The sequence below is a fragment of the Abramis brama genome (genome assembly GCF_963993115.1).
Source record: "Abramis brama genome assembly, chromosome: 8".
In the NCBI taxonomy this organism is placed as follows: domain Eukaryota; kingdom Metazoa; phylum Chordata; class Actinopteri; order Cypriniformes; family Leuciscidae; genus Abramis; species Abramis brama.
This window is the reverse complement of record NC_139970.1, coordinates 34752151-34770038: the sequence shown is the minus strand read 5'-3', so window position 1 is coordinate 34770038 and position 17888 is coordinate 34752151. Positions and strand designations below refer to the sequence as shown.

Sequence of the window (17888 nt, the reverse complement as noted above, 5' to 3'; positions counted from 1 at the left end):
TGAAAGAATATTTAAAGGTTTGAATGCATTTTTTTTTTTAGATGTTCTGAAGATCCATGCTAGCTCTATTCAGCTAAATGTCAAGCAAGTTCAGTTGGAAAGGTAGCCATGAGCAATTCATATTCATCTGATGACAGAGAGGATTCATCTGTTGCTTGGAAACCAAATGACCCATTCAAAAAGCTGCACAGTAGTATAATTCTTTGAACATATATATTGAGAACTATACAACTTCTTCAAAGTGCATTTCCAAAGGTATATCAAAGTATAGGCCTATGATTTGGCATTAGGCGCTAAATTCTAAGGTTTTATTTGCACTGCATTATAATTATAATAAATGCAAACTCGTTGGCTTCTGTAAAAAGTATTACATAATCCAGTTTTGCACATTAGGCACATGAAAAGTGGATCCTCAATTGCACTGAGAATATTAGTCACTGTTCAAAACTCTTCAAAAATGTCCTACGCAGAGTGAGCTACCCTCTGAAACTAAGTCTCAAATTGCATTTCTAAACATTATTTCCATAATCTCCATCATCCCCTCTCACCTGACGGAGGATGAAGCTGGTGGATGTCGTACTGCCGTCGGATCTCTTAAGTCGACTGCGCCGTGAGTAGGTTCCTCTGTTCACCTGCAGGAAGAGAACAAGCTATTAATCCATATCTCTCCTCCCGGCAGAACAGGGGCACCTTCAAACACACATACACCCACATATCCCACCACAACACTGTGTCAGAGGGGTCTCAATGGGGCCCGTTAGTTGTACAAGTTACTGTTAAGAGTCAAATGCACTGTTAAAGCATTTCAGCAATTCATCACTTGCATTAATCACAGCTGTTTTGTGCAGCTCAATACAGTGGACATGAGGATCTTTGACCTATCCAGGGTGTTACGTGACTAAAAGCTTGACAGATAAGGAGGGTCTATTGAAATAGGTGTCAAAGCGCATCACTACAAGGAAGCTGAACTCTGCAGTGCCACATAGACATCAATGCAATGTGTTGAGCAGGCGAAACTGCCCTTCAGTATGCCTGGCCGCAATGCAGTCCTACATCGAACCCCTTCAGGGTTGATCACGCGGTTAAAATATATGGACGGATGTTTTCAGTGAGTTTGTTGCAAAAGAAAAAGTGAAACGTAAAAATGTTATGGCCATCTGCTCCGTAAAAAAAGCACTGATGCTTACAAACTGGGTCAGGCCATGCATCCTTTGCAAGGAAATCAATGAGAACATGAATTATTTAGCAGCCTAATTAAGGACCAATGCGTCAAACTGACATCCATTAATCTTTAGCACGTTTGGGATTCGTTTTTAATGATCCTATATTACTGTATAAGCAGCCTGTAGGTTAAAGGGATTTACCCCAAAATGAAAATTCTCTCTTCGTTTACTCACTCATATGAATTTCTAAATTCCACACAGAAACACAAAAGGAGATGTTAGGTAGAACGACAGACTTGGTCACCATTCACTTACATTGTATGAAAATAAATGCAACTAAAGTGAATGGTGACTGAGGCTGTCGGTCCCTAACATTTCAAAGTCATTCGGGTTGGGAACAACATAAGGGTGAGTAAATGATGACAGATTTTTTTTATTTTCAGGTGTACTGTCCCTTTAAGCTATTATTCCACATGATACATAGGCTAGGTTTAATAAAATATAAAACTCAAAGGAATTTTGCTCAGTGTGAAATAATATGAAAAGGGGAGAACAGGTAAACATCATTCTGGCCCTCAGTAAAAGATATCAGAGCAAAACCTACACAAGACTTGAACATTTACAATTGTAATATGTTAAGCTTTTATGTGCATTGAAGTAGGCAACCATGCAACTACCATGGTATGCCATTAGTATCAACACAGTAAGTGTAACAACATCAAGTCATCTATCATAAGTTAATGGAAATATTACAAGGACATTTAGAGGTTTTCTGCTTGTGAGATCTATTTAGGCAATGTATTACAAGCATAAATATGTCTATATAATATACAAAGTACATAGAGCATAGTATAGAGCTATAATTTGGAATTAAGATGCTAAACTCAAAGAAATAGTTTGCATTGCAGTATTACAGATACAACAGATACAACACGTGACAAGTTTTGAACATCTGAATTATTATGCAAAGATTCAAATGAGTCATTTACATTGAGTAAAAACCCTCCAAAAGAAAGCATATTGTCACTGTTGGCAGATTTGAAAGAAATATGTCCATTATGGATAAATGCAAACCGCTGGATTCTATAAAACACACACACACCTATGCGAGTCTATGGTGCAGATTCACAGCGCATCAACACCTTCTCTTGCGTCCCTACCTGAAAAATCGGCTTCTGGACCCCATCGCCTATCCCGTGTCGGGTGTAGATATGCCGGGACATTTCTGCGAGTTCATCGGTCCACGGTGGAGGTTGCCTTTCGGTCCCGGTCCACTGGGTCGGCGGAGGATACTGAACTGTTTGCTCCAGTTTCGCTGTGTTGTCCGAGGCTTGAGTGCGCTCGCGGACGGTGACTGATGCAGTGCGCGCGCTGCGAGTGCAGCTGTAGTGTACAAGTGTAGATGCAGCGCGAGCGGTCACCACTAGAGCATCGCGAGCTACTGTACAGCCGCTCAACAGAGGTCATCAGAAATGATGTATTAAGCAATGTTGGCATTGGCAAGATACCCCAAAATGTAGCTAATAGCACAGCTACCCTGTAAAGAAAGCAGTTAGTTACAAATATACATGACATACTAAGTTTAAGCTAATTAATATGATTTGTTTTATAAATATAAAATTAATTATTTTTAAAAAAAATAGTCAGCTGCATTATGATCCAATACATGTGTATTATAAAACAAATTATCTCGAAAAGGAGTACAAAAGCCCGAGTTATTCATAAACAGCACGTGCTGCAGATGTTGAAATTTTTCCGTCGCTAACAAATGATAGGATTTGCATGTTCAGTTTCAATGGTTTTACGCAAATACTCACTTTATCGGTGCTCATTTTGTTTTCTGTGCTCCGGTCTTGAGTATTCTGTTCCTTTTTTTCTGAGCGGGAAACTGCACCAAACTATTCAGTGCGCGAATGTGCTAGTTGAAAGGTTCGATGAATCGGTATCGGACTGAATCGTGAATCGATTTTGCTGACCGATTCTTTGAAAATAACAGACTCATTCGCGAATCGAGCATCGCAAGTCTAAGCAAAATGTACTAAATCAATTAAATACCTTCGCTAGAGAAAATCTACATGATTTAAAAATAGTGAAGCTTTAAGTAGGCCTATTTCCCATGCAGTAAAATCTAAAGCATTCTCTCTGGTGGACAAGCGATATTCAACCAATGTTCAACCATTTCAATTTTTACATAAAATTGTCTGGTGTTAAACAAAAATATTAGGCCACTATGCTATTTTTCAGAATATTACATGACTACAATTTTCATGTTTAACATAGGCTAATTAACTACTATGGCAACAACACACTAGCTTAAAAAAAAAAAGAAGAAAAAAAGGGAAGTAACTACTAGCCTACTGGTGAATACTGGGCTATTTTTCATTCTTTCCATTAATCAAATTTAACCTTTAAGCACAATTTTACACATTAAAAGAAATAAAACTTAGCATTTTTACTTTTCAAATTATAATATATAAAAACTATTTTTTATGTAATTTTATACAAAGTGTTTGGTAGTTGTCAAACCATTTGGTAAAAAAAAAGTTTATTCTGCAAAATAATAAAATAATTAAATGAATTAAAAAAAATTACAATCTCACTTACCAACAACACTGTAAAAATATATGATCAATAAATTATGACATCATGTTTTTACATTGCTTTAGCTCATCAAAATAAGTTAAGCAATTTTCAACTTTTTTTTTTACAAGTTATACAAGATTCAGCACTTTTTTTTTCAGTCAGTTTAATGTAATTTAAGTTGAAATGACATAAACATCCAAGTTGATTTTACTTAATTTAAGGCAGCGACTTTTTTTTTTTTTTTTTTTACAGTGAATGTCATTTAAATAGGAAGTAGGTCCTTAAGTAGGAGACCTACATGCTGTTCTGTTTCTAAATACATAAATGACTACACCATAAAATGAACGCTAATGTAATGTGTGACCCATTTTAAAAATGACAGTATTACGGTCTCAGTGGCCTGTTGCAACACACTCTGTAAAGCGGCCTCCTATGTATAGATTCATCAGCATGTCAGATGAAAACCAAGAGAATTACCGAAGGACATATTTTTTCACTCTTGTGTGCTGCATCCACAAAAAGCTGATACGGAAATGCTAAATTGCAGGGGATCTGTATCATAGCAGTTGTTGCCTTTTTAACAGACCCTTTGAGGAAGGATTCACCCAAGAGGTTGATGATGAGTAGGACTAGGATATCAGCTGTGCATAACTTAGCAAGAAGATATTTCAGAAAATAACCGGATTTGATGCACAAATTATGTATACTAGATATTAACATTCAACATCAACAAGATTGGGAGAAGGCTGGGAAAGTATCCATCACAGAAAAGCAACCTTTGAAACAGGTAGTTTTTATTTTCTGAAGACTTTAACAGTTCACTGTGTTACAAAAAGAATTTTGAAAAATGAGCAGGCAGGATACAAAGAAATCTTGATGTTACAAAACATTGAATCCATGATTACAATACAGATTTCCCTCTAAATCTCTTAAAACATACAGGTTTACAAATATACAGCAGCTTCTGAAATAAAGTCTTTTGAATTGGTTTTTATGTTTATTCGGTCTTGTGAAAGAACAAGGCATCTGGTGGTAAATAAATGTGTATAAAGTTAAGGTGCAATACAGACAAAGCCATTTATTTAACATCTAATATACAATATCTTTTTCCGAGCAGATTATGAAAAAAAATAAAGACAATTTTCATCTATATTTTACTACATTAATCCCATTTTAACACGAATGAAAGCGGTCTATATGGTAAGGGAATTATACATTTTCTCACTTCAGTTAAGGAGAAATGGCCGAGCATTTCTTCACTTATGTAAGAAGCAAAAAAACAACAATTAATCAATCATTTTCAGCAGAGGAAATCATAGACCAGATGGAAATTATACTGTTTGCACTTTTACATGCTTAAATTAAGTCAAACAACAGCAAACACCCACAATGCAAACACAAGCGGTTCTTGCATATTATAAATATCATTATACAGTGAAACATATGGATTGACCATAAAGGGGGATTGCATTTGTGACCACTGTCAGTTCTAAAGCACAGGTTGTGAAGGAATTTATGAATATTAAATGAAAGTCTCTAGCATTTAGGTTGCACCAACTAAATCTGTCCCATTATTCTGGAATCACTAACATCGTGTTGAAACTAAAACCATTTTGATTGTAGGAGTTTATACAAGTGCTCTGAGTATTGGCACATAAAACCATTCCAGATTTGGTGATCCATTCATAATCTTCATCATACAATTGTCCTCTCTAAGCCATCGATAAAAATCCCACATTTGCTTTAGAAAGGCAAGAAATTAAAGTTAAGTCGGTTAACCCAGAAATAAATGGAAAATGGCAACAATTAATCATAAGTCTTAAAGAATTGTCTCTTCAAATGAAGAATAATATCATGTATGTGCATTTTACCATTTAGTCTTAAATTCACAATCAGAAAAAAAGAAGAATATGCTGGTGATTATCACAAGATGATGAAAATTATGTTTATGGTTAGTGTGACTCGTTCCATCAATTCTGAACACCTGCCCTAAACTGCTTCACGGGTTAATGAGTGGGAGAGAAAAAGAAATGCTTGCTTCCTTTCGAGTGGATTACATCTCTGTCCTGCGTAGACAAATGTAAGCCAATCTCTGCATACCCCTTGACATCAATAGAGACGAGAGAAGAAAATGCTCTCGACCTCATTTCACCATTTGGAATTTGCATTGGATGTTAATTGCTGTGGAGTCAGACCTGGCGTACAGTCTTACAGAAGGGGTTGCTGGTAGAAGGCCGCTTGTTGCTGCTGGGCTGGAGCTGACATCGGATAGGAGGTTGGAGGCAGACCAGGATTAGCGTTCTGATAGGCAGACATGTCCATAGCCACGCCCATCTGTGGCGGGTAAGGGGCTCCAGGAGCTTGGTTCACGTATTGTGTATTCATGTGGCTGCTGCAAGACATAAACAATTTGCAGTTACTTAAGGCAGTTTTCCCAACGCCGCTATCGGAATGATACATTTTTAAAAAAAGTAACTAATAAAAAAATAAAATAAAAAAGAGTAAAGTATTAGACCCTTCTCCTGTGGTGTTTGGACATAAAACCTCTGTGGGGCAATATCGCATACTGGCCTGGTATGGTTATGTGAGTGTTTTAAAGCATTTCTCAGTAACTGAAAAGACATATAGATTAGTGGTCAACCTATATGGATTTATGATTGTCGATGTCTATATATATCGCTATTTAAGTTAAACACAGTAAAAAACACAACTGCTGCAAAGAAATGTATATTATTGTATGTAATATTTACAAAAATAATGTCATTAATAAATCATTTGTACAGATCTGATACTTTCTGCTGCACTTGGTTTTCTCTTTGGCACTTTCTTAATGAAGTCAAATGTTTTATTTCATGTACCATTCTACCTTTATATATATATTAGTAGTCAACATATGAAGTGGATCAAAAAATCAAAGTTGTCCTTAGACAAGTATGGGTATTGTTCAAAATTCAAAAGGTTTTGATCCACTTCAAATGTTGACTACTGATATATAGATATATACTGTGTATACAGTATATGTGTGTGTGTGTGGGTGTGTGTTTGTGATATTGAAAATAAAAGAATAATTCAAATTAAAAAAAGAAATATATGACAAAAGAATCATTTGCAGTGCACAGATGCACCATCATGCACGGAATACATGCGTTTGGGTTTTCACGCAGGCTACACTTCCATTCATACTAGAGCGCTTCAGAAGATCTAACAGCTGGATTCACTAGAAGTATGTGGACTTAAATGTTTATTAAAGGCTTGTTTAAATTATATAAAATGTGTACTTGCTGAATGCCGACAGTATATGAAAAAAGTATTATAGCATTTGCCTTTCTATAATTAGACAGAACTGTTAAACAAAGACAGTAACTAGCAAAGACTGAGAATGAAAGCTGCTGTGCATTTGCACTCAGGAGCAGGAGTTCTCAGGCCTGTCCAAACAAAAGTTCCACTACCGACAGTAATCAGCCAAACAGAAAAACTTAACTGATGCGATAATTAAAACAAATGACAAATATCGACCAATATATATCAGCCCTGGTGATATATTGGTCGAGCATTAATAGATATGTCCTGATTCACTGTTGGCGTGGACAGGATTTGAAAGCTGCATTTTGAGAAATATTCATTAACATGTAGAACAGGCAAAAGTTGTTTGAGAATTAGAGGGAGGCTAGCAGGACACCTTTAGTTTATATTACCTGATGTATGGAGGTTGTGCTTGTTGGCTGGGGGCCGCTGAATTGACTGAAGGAGGAAGAGAGCAGAGAGGGCCAGCTTGGTCCGTAAGACTATAGCCCTGTGGAACACCAGAAGACATGTAGGCTCCAGACGGTTGATAACCCTGAGAGAGACAAGAAATAAAGAAAGAAATCAGAATAATGCTTTGGAAGAAAAAAATCAGAATTTTTATGTTAGAAATTATCATGGACTGAATTGCCACTAATTTTCCATTTAGATGGCTAGACCAACCTGCATAGTGAGAGGTGTAGGGGCTCCTGGGTAAGTGCCTTGGATGGTCTGCATTTTGGAGTATGCATTGTAAAGCGGAGCCTCATTCATTAGCTGGTTATACAGCTCCAGAGCCTCCAGCACCTTCACATTCAGCTCGGACAACTCTGAGTGCTTCCTGCAGGAATGAGAGAGATGTTCTTTCTCATATGCCAAGACTGGGAACACAGGCAGCTTGTTTTGGGGTAAGTTTTGATTTCAACAAACCTGTCAATCTCTTCTAGTTTCTCATCAATCATTGGGTTCATCTTTTCACAAGCATCTAGAAGATGAAGACAACAAAAGATTAACACACTGGAATCATCATTTACCCAGTGGAACTGTCAAAACTTGTGTACAATGTCACATATGACAACAGTGACAAAACACATGTTGGAGGTAATTGTACCCCAGTGTTAGTTTACACAGATCACAATCCTCTGACTTTCTTATCTCGAATGTTTAATACAAATCAACACCTAATTGCGCTGGTCCCTCATTGTAGTACAATATCACTCCCTCATGTAGTACTCATGCCACTTACATGCAGAGATGGCAAAAGTACTCACTTCTCGTACTCAAGTAGAAGTACAGATACTTGTGTTAAAAAATACTCTGGTAAAAGTAGAAGTACTGATTTAACTTCTTTACTCAAGTAAAAGTAACAAAGTACAGGCTTGGAAATTTACTTAAAGTATAAAAGTAAAAGTAGCCTTGCTTAAAAACTTAAGAAACTTAAGTGGATTTTGAAAAAAGGTTGTTTATATGCCATTGCCTACATTTTAAATGGATGTCTGCCAAAAGGCCTAAAACATCACATAGCCTCTATATGATTATTGTGACAGAGACTGGGACTCCAGGTTAATGAGATTCTGACTGAGTAGCAAGATATGAATTCAATTGTGATTCTGTGAGAATTTACAGACCCAGTTTCTCTTTTTTAAACTTCCCCTTAACATTTAAAGGAATCTACATGTAGCCTAGGCTATGTAATGATTTTTCCGCGAATGAATGCCGCCGAATCTGTCAAGTCGTCTTGTAGTGATGGGTCAAGTGCAACGTCTATTCCCATTCAATTGACCGTTCGCAAAGACCGGTTTACGAACGGTCTCAAACCATTCCCTTTAGTTACTGTTGCTATGTCCGACAAGCGACGCCGCTCTCACGCCACACCATGTTCTCACGCAGTGAAAAATACACCGCGGAGCAGAGAGGACACTGACAAGGTGCTGACAGACAGGACAGACCAGGATATTTTTTATATGAAACAAATTCTCACCTTTCAAATTTGGTCATTTTTTAAAGACATTTAAACAATAAATACCATTTTGTGGATCTTTAATGTGTCGTGACAGATCGCTGTAGAGCTTCAGTTAAAGCTGCTCGTGAACCGATCATCTCTTCCTTCTAGTTAATTTATAGCATCAAATAAACATGAATGAACATAAGAGGGAAATATGTTTTTACGCGAAAAGACGTCAGTACACTTCGTTTTTCAAGTTTAAATCCTCCAATGTTAATCTACTAACTCTCCTGACTGCTTTGTCGGACAAAATGGCGGATTATGATTGGTAAGATCGCCTGTCAATCAAACTCCCTGCGAAGGGTTGATGATAACGACTCCACTGAAATTATTTGAAACTAAAGTAACGAGCCAATTTTTAAAAATGTAAGGAGTAGAAAGTACTGATATTCATGTTAAAATGTAAGGAGTAAAAGTAAAAAGTAGGCACAAAAATAAATAGTAAAGTTAAGTAAAAATATCTGAAAAATCTACTCGAGTACAGTAACAAAGTATTTGTACTTCGTTACTTCCCATCTCTGCTTACATGAGATCACAGCAAAGCAAACCACATCAATCCAATCAATTCCCGATGGACAAAAAAATCAAGTCCTGTCCGACATTATTTCTTGATCAAGAAGCCGTTTCACTAGGATATATGTCACAATAGGGAAGAAAAGACTATCTCAACTTTAGTTACATGCTGACTTTAATAACTGTGGAAACCAGTCATCACAGTCTGTGAAAAGAGTTGGCCATATTTTGTTTGTACCGCCCACCCCTACACCTAAAATGCAACTGATTTCAGCAGAGAAGACATTAAACACATCCTGGTACCTTCTAATGTGATCAGCTCTAGGGTGTCAGGTGAGGCATCTGCAGGGTCTGTGTTCTGGAGAAGGTAGAGAGTTTTGTCCATCTTCTCCTGTAGAAAACAACAATCAATATAAGACACCAAAAGAACTTCCTCTAGAGTTTTTCATATCAGTTACTTCTGGACACTTTTCTAGTTTAGTGGTGAGATGTGGCCGAGTCACCCAAAGATCATCCAGCACTCACCTCATCTATATACACAGGCTCAGGCTCAGCTTTGACTTCAACGATGGGCTCTTCGGGGACTACTGTCTTCTCTACATACATCACTACAAGAAAGAGAATTCAGGGGATCTGTGTGTGCAATTTGAGTAGAAAAACAAATTATCCAAGTTTTAAAGTGTATTACCAGGATCTGGTTCAGCATTCAGGTTGGTGGTGACAAAGTTAGAGGGGAATAAGCCTACTCCTCTGTGATTCTCTCCTTTCCACCAGTTTGGATCACTGTTGGATAACAGCAACATTATAATTTAATAATGGACAACCAACAAAATATGAGATATGGGAAATTTAAAGACAGCATAAACATTTAAATTAAATATTGTTTTAATTTATTTTTTAATTTAATTTTATAACATAACACAATATTTATTCAACACTGATTAAAATAACGCCCCTGAACAATCAGTTTACCTGTCATCTAGAATGAGCACAAGCTCTCCAGTCTTAAAAGTGAGTTCGTTGTCCTCAGCCGCTTCAAAATCATAGAGTGCGCGCACTTTACGTGACTCTTTCCCTCCATTTGTGTTGTAGGGTGGATCAGCTATCATGGTGAGGGGTCGTGTCTCTGCCTGCTGTTTCTGTTCCTGTAAGGACAGCTCAATGGCTGCACGGAGCAAAACACAAACACTCATTATCTGGGTAAAGAAGGCTATGGCTTGAATCCACAGTTACAATGCCAAATAATTTATGATGCTTTGGCAGGGCCCCAAAATCAGTTGACAGATCAGATTAAATAAACCCTAATATAAAAAAAAAATGAAATTATGAACAACCGTCCTCACCTTTGGCCAGGTCATCATCATTAGGGGCTCTGCTGGTGGCAGGAGTGCTAATAGGTTTTGTGCTAGAGCTCTGCAATTACAGATCACATGATAACAGATCAGCACTGATTTGCAAAAAAGTTACTTTTAAAATAAAGTATATATTATATGCATATACTACACTACCATTCAACGGTTTGGGGTCGGTAACATTATTTGAATGTTTCTGAAAGAAGTCTCTAATGCTCACCAATGTTGCATTTATTATTATTTATTAAATACAGTGAAAACACTAAGACTGTGAAATATTAGCATTTAAATTGATTTCTATTTTAATATATTTTAAAATGTAAATTTATTCCTGTGATGCAAAGCAGAATTTCCAGCATCATTACTCCAGTCTTCATTGTCACATGATCCTTCAGAAATCATTCTAATATGATGATTTGCTGCTCAAGAAACATTTATACATTTTATACATTTTTTCAGGATTCTTTGATGAATAGAATGTTAAAAAGAACAGAATTTATTTGAAATAGAAATCTTTCATAACATTATAAATGTCTTTACTGTCACATTTGATCAATTTAATGCATCATTGCTAAATAAAAGATTTAATTTCTTAATCTTGCTAAACCCAAACCTTTGAATAATAGTATATAAAATATAATATACATTTAATGATATTGTTTATAATTGCACAACAGCTGAATACAGTATATGAATGAACACAGAACTATAACGCCATCTATAGATGTACTAAAGTAAATACCAAAGAAAAAAAATAGAAGCAAAAACACTGACACTGATCAGATAAGGTTAACCAATGACTCCACCACAAGCTATTTACATAAGTAGGTTTTTGAGATAACATGTATATGATGACCTTTGAGTGACAACAGTAAATTCTTGTGACCTATTTTACATAGTTGGCACTTATTAACAAATACAGAAAGGTTCACATGCCCTAATCCTGTAGTCTAACACAATAAATGGAGGAGAAAGAGAACAAAGAAGAATTGACATCTCATGGAGCCATGAGGTCAGTGAGGGAAATATGAGGCAGGAAATTCCATTCGAACCGCTTGGTTTTCTTTTCTCTAGTTTACACACATGCTTCAGCATTCCAGACGCACTTGGCTGATTTATACAAATAGCTTAAGTGTTAACAGATAAGTCATGTGAGAAACAGTGGTCATGTTTAGTCACATGGCTGCTTCTGAAATCACATATTTCCTTACTAAATAGTAGGCGAAAAACAGCACGTGACCCAAAAAAGTATGCCCGTTATTAACAGTACTTATAGAAGAGTAGGCAAAAAGAACTTGGATAACCTATTACTTCTGGGCGAGATTCAGAAGTGCATATATGGTGAACACTTTACTGTCCCATGAGTGACACTGCAGGTCACATGATAATGACAACATGGCAAATGTAGTCTGTCCAGATTACATTCATACTACACACATTCATACGATATAGAACATACTTTTTTTAGTGCTTACAAAGTAAGTAATTATTAAAAATATGTACTTGTTCAAGAGAGTATGCGTTTTCAGAAGCAGCCATGTTTAATTTATAATGCAATTCTTATACAGAGGTGATTCTTGACTATGGGCAATATATGTTATTATGTGAATTATGTTATTATATTTTTAATGTCTTTAAAAACTCTTTTTCAAAGATTGACCAAAACAAAAGAGAATTAAAAAAAATATTAATCAACCATGCTATTTCAGGTTTTGCCCATACACTGCAAGTATTTCTTTAGGTTGGCAAATGTATATTAGTGAAATATTATTACAATTTAAAATAACTGTTTTCTAGTTCAATCTTTGTCTTTTGTGGCAAAGTGGAATTTTCAGCAGTCATTACTGTAATATCTTTTTTCAGGATTGTTTGATGAATAAAAGTTTGAAAGAACAGCATTTACTTGAAATAGAAATCTTTTGTAACATTATACATTTCTTTACTGTCACTTTTGATCAATTTAATGTGTTCTTGCTGAATGAAAATATTAGTTTCTTTCCTAAAAAAAAAAAAAAAGATCCTGATTAATGATCCCAACTTTTTGAAGGGTAGTGTATCGGTACTTTATGTATGATATACAGTAATTATATAATATAATATAATAATTAAAACCAACGACAACAAACATATATTATTTTCGCTAACACTTTATTTTACAGTGTCCTTGTTCCACGTTACATGTAGTTACTGTAGTAATAATGTAGTTAATTATTATTACTCAGTGCTTAAATGTATAATTACACTGTAACACGGACACCTAAAAATAAAGTGTAACCATATTTTCTTACATTTTAAGATGCAAATATCTGATATTAACAGCCACAGAAACTTCAAAACAACATTGTAATGACCTACATTGCATACGAGCCATGGCATGAAAACAAGACGACACAGATACATCTGTCACAGATTTCTGTGACCTTTACCAGTACAGAAAAACAAACTGAATAACTAATGAACTATGTAGATCTGGGATGCAAAAAGTCGCTATGAATTTAAACTTAGCCAAGTTTCAGGGTCATTTATCTAGGCCAAATACCAGCGGCTGCTGTCTCTTCATCAGCATCTGTGTTTATGAACAGCTGACATCACAGTGAGATCCAACAGGATCATGTTATCAGTTGATAGTATGAATACTTGGGGGTAACACTTTATTTTGATGGTCCACTTTAGACATCATACTAACTATATGTAACTTTGCAACTAAATGTCAACTCCCAGTCATTAGAGTTTTAGTACTTAATATTTGTTCATTTATTTTGATGCTCCCCCAACAGACATTCTAGTGACCATAAGGGGCTGTTTACACCTGGCCACTTCATGCGTTTTCTGTAAAAGACCAGGTGTAAATGCCCTCCGAAACGCATTCCAGACGGATTTAAATCCGATCGCTCAAACCACTTCAGGAGGAGGTCTGGGCCGCATTCCAGACCAAGTGTAAATGCATCTGGTTGTTGAAACCATATATGTACATTTTACTCCTCCCAAAAATGCTAAAAAATAAACGTGTGAGAGCATGTTATAGGCTATATGTCATGTTATATGATATGACGGCGCTAATGCAACACGCATCGCCACAGATGAGCAGCCGAGCATCTACTACTATTACTATTTACTATTACTTTATTAAAAGTAAAGAAACGAAATGATCTCACCAGGGCTATTGCCACTCTCTTATTGCGGTCTTTGATTTTGAAATTTTAGCTGATGATCAATAAAATGCAGCTCATATCTGTTGCTTTCAGTGACGTGCACTCCATTAAATCTGCATATAGCGCGGGAATTGAAGATCGGATTTATATCCGTTTTGCAAAAACACATTTATGTGACCAGGTGTAAATGTAATCGGTTTGATAAATCAGATAGCAATCCGATCTGACAAAACGCATGGAGTGGCCAGGTGTAAACAGTTCCAAAGTAACTTTGCAAGTACATGTCAACTTATTCTACTAACCCAAACACCTAAACCTAACCTAACAGTCTAATGAGAGTTAGTTGACATGTAGTTGCAAAGTTACTCATAGTTAGTAGAATGTCTAAAGTGGACTATTGAAATAAAGCGTAACCTACCTGGGTGTTTGCAGTGGGAAAGGTGACTCCTTCTTCTTTGAGGGACTTGATGGTGGCACTGATGAGACTCAGTTGCGGGTCTTTCTGGAATTCTTCGGCCCACTCCACCATCAGGGCCTTCAGTTTCTCAGCAACCTTTGGGTGAACCTGAGGAGAAGAGCATGAGGATAGTGACAATTATCAATATTTATTGTACTCTGAAACCAGGAGTTACCTTAATGAATAGGATTACACTAATATTTATACAGCAAGCTGCAGTTCCTTACCCTGTTCAACACACTACGAACTTCACTGGCAAACTCCCGCGAGCAGATTTCTAGGTGAAAGATTTTTCCACTGTTTGAGACGCAGGCACCTAGCAACTAAACAGGGAAATTACAGCAATATTTGAACAGCTATTATTTGCTTAAAATACAGATTTGCCATTTTGTAAACAGGTTTGATCGATTCATTGAAATGTTCTATACAAACAGTGATTGCACACATTTAACAATTCTATAACTGTTTTTAATTTAAATATGTGTAAATGAAATTTGATATCATAATTAAGATTAATTATTCCCAAGAACATCAACAAACCCAAATGACTGTTTTCTGGACTGTAGACACCCTTGTGGGTGCACCTCTGTTTTACTACAATGGGAACTGAAGATGAAGAGCTCACCGTTAACGCTTGCATAGCGACGTGAGGGACCTTGTGGTTCACTCGCTTCATGACTGACCTGAGACAGTCCTTTGCACTATTAAAAGAAAAAGAGTTAAAACGACAAAGAGGGGCACGATAATATCTATATTAGGGAGAAACCTAAAGCAACATTCATGTCACTGTTACTTAAAATAAACATTAAAAAAATACATAGGCCCAGTTTCACAGACAGGGCTTAGATTAAGCCAGGATTAGGCCTGTTCAATTAGGACATTTTTGTAGCTTTTATAAACATGTCTTAGAAAAAACCGGTGTGAATCTTGAGACGAGACAATGACACTGACATATTTTAAGATGTGTCAGTGCAAGTTGCTTTCAGTTAAAACAGCTCAAACATGCATTTTAGTCTGGGTTAAACCTAGTCTGGGTTAAACCTTGGGGATAGTTATTCAAATCTTGTTCGTATGCTAATATTTCAGCTCACCCATTCGGAGTTGTCCCAACCCGGTCACAGATGTCCATAATGAGGCCCCAGTCCTCTGCTGTGCTAGTTTCACTAGTTGCTTTCTCTGAAAATGCAAATGAGCATCCAAATGAGACACTCAATGAAAGGTGTCTCATTACGAGTCAAAGTCTCTGCCTCTGCATGTCTAAACGTCTTTTTATTTACATAAAGGCAATAAACACAGAAAACACACAAACACAATACAAAATAGAACAATTTGTAAAAAATAAATAAATAAATAAATAAAATAAATAAATAATAATATACAAGTTTGAATATTAATAGTTTTACATGATAGGAAGGACAAGTGTTTGTCAAGTAGTTAGAAAGTAGGACAGGGTGTTTCCTCCGAGGAAGCAAGGGAGGCAGTGTTTCCTCAAAAAACTGGATGACAAAATAATCAACACTACAAAAGTAAAACAAGGCAAATATTACAAAATGTGACATTAAAAAGTGTAAGTCACTCGATAGATCGATAAATGCGATAAATCCTGCCTCTTGTTTTCGTGCGCATTCTCGAATCAGCCTGGATGAAGACAATGATGGTGTTAATGGGAAGACTAATTTTTTTTTTTTAAACAACTCAGCCACTTACTATATATATATCAGATATTACAGCTTTATGTCATGCCAAAATCAAGCTTAAAATGGTCTGAAAACATAATGCCTGTGGGGGGTTTTAGTGAGCAATCAGCTTGGGGAAATTAAATGTACATTTTCGTGTCTGTGACCTTGATGACTGCTGAAAATAACTGCAGAAATATTTAACCAGGAAAAGTAAGTGTAACAGCATGTATATGTAATCCAGCATTCTATAGAATGCCTAGGTAATGTATAGAATTAGGTAATGTATTTTTTGCAAAAAACATCAGGAATTCTATACATTGCCTAGGCATTCTATACAATACCGGGATTTCACACTTTGCCGGCAACATATACATTTACATTTGATATAAAAAAAAAATGTGAAGACTGTGCCTCATCGTCCCGTTAAACAGACAAAGCAGCCTGTTTTGCCTGTTATTTTACATGTTCAGCTTGTCACAACAGGCACAACCATTTCTGTCATAATCGACTAGTATAGCCTAGATTATTTGTCCCCACCTTCAAGAACAAAAACTAGCCACATTTTAATGACTAACTCTTTCTCACATTGCGAAATCTAGCACAGTACACCTTAAAATAAAATGAACAATACTCAAGTGAGTTAAACTCCTCCATAGAGGATCATGCAGTGTCAGAAGTTCATACACACTGAGCTCACAAAGGACAAAGCTGACACAATAAGACCAATGTACATGTATGCTACTGGGTTCCCACGCCTTTTGACAAATTAACTTCCATTATACTTCCAGTCATGCTTACTGGAAATAGAGTTAAAAAAATAATTAAAACAATTTTGAATCTAGAAAAGAGCAGAGCATTTAGATTTTATTATATAATAATAATACATTATATAAGCAAGATAATATACTGTATTTTGTTATATTACATTTATTTTATATTACATTATGTCTTGTTAATTACTTTTATTATATTTTATTGTATTATTAACCGATAGAATCATATATAAATATTAAGAGATATATAATAAATATAAGACTGCTCAAAAATCTTTTTGACAGATAATAATTAAACTGAATAACTGAAATGTTCATCTGACAAGTTCCAGGAATTTAGAATATTTTAAGGATGAGGTCAACTACATTATTTACGTTTGAAATCTTTAACAATTATATCCTGATATATAAGATATAAATATATCAGAGTAATAGAAGAAATAAACAAAACAGAAAACAGAGATCTTGAGGATATGACAGTAAACAGAGCGCTGTATCGGCCCTGTTGACTTGTCAAGATCACAACACTTCGATAAAAACAACAGCCAAACTCACCCACATCCTGATCGAACGGATTTTGGCCAAATAAAGGCATTTTTCGACCTTTTCCTATCTATTAAAGAAGAATTTCGAGCGTATTATCTACGTAGATCGACGATTTCTCCTTCTCTCATCCATTAAATTGCGTTCACTTCCACCAGTTGCTCTTCCGTAAACTTAGTAAGCAAAGACAATGCCTGTAAAAATCGCATACGTGTCATAGCTGTTAAATCATTATTGATTTTAAACTATATTCAGAATTCACCTAATCACCTAATCACCTAATTTACCTAATTAAATTATTTATTTATTTTGTTTTTATAAATCTATTTTTCTGACAGGCATCACAATTGAGTCCTTTTAAAGGCAAGTGCGCTCTGAACTCGAGC

The 17888-nt window shown here is 35.9% G+C and overlaps 2 protein-coding genes across 2 annotated transcripts in view; both read right to left on the bottom strand.

The window, feature by feature from the left end:
• The window catches only part of cacnb4a (calcium channel, voltage-dependent, beta 4a subunit), a 30059-nt gene extending 27541 nt beyond the window's left edge, over positions 1–2518 (bottom strand). Inside the window, exons 1-2 of the mRNA XM_084123157.1 lie at positions 2324–2518; positions 549–632 (exon numbers count right to left, since the gene is read on the bottom strand). Of these exons, the coding sequence (XP_083979283.1) occupies positions 549–632; positions 2324–2386 (147 nt within the window). The 5' untranslated portion in view covers positions 2387–2518. The remainder of the gene's footprint in view (positions 1–548; positions 633–2323) is intronic.
• Positions 2519–4519: 2001 nt separating this feature from the next.
• Positions 4520–17884, bottom strand: stam2 (signal transducing adaptor molecule (SH3 domain and ITAM motif) 2). Its single transcript, XM_084121878.1, has 14 exons — positions 17515–17884; positions 15599–15683; positions 15133–15208; positions 14735–14830; positions 14469–14615; positions 10890–10959; positions 10519–10711; positions 10235–10329; positions 10072–10154; positions 9850–9937; positions 7959–8013; positions 7713–7869; positions 7442–7584; positions 4520–6138 (listed from the first exon to the last, which is right to left on the bottom strand). The coding sequence occupies exons 1-14, from the start codon at positions 17552–17554 to the stop codon at positions 5955–5957; spliced, it is 1512 nt and encodes a 503-aa protein (XP_083978004.1). The 5' UTR covers positions 17555–17884; the 3' UTR covers positions 4520–5954.
• Positions 17885–17888: the final 4 nt, after the last annotated feature.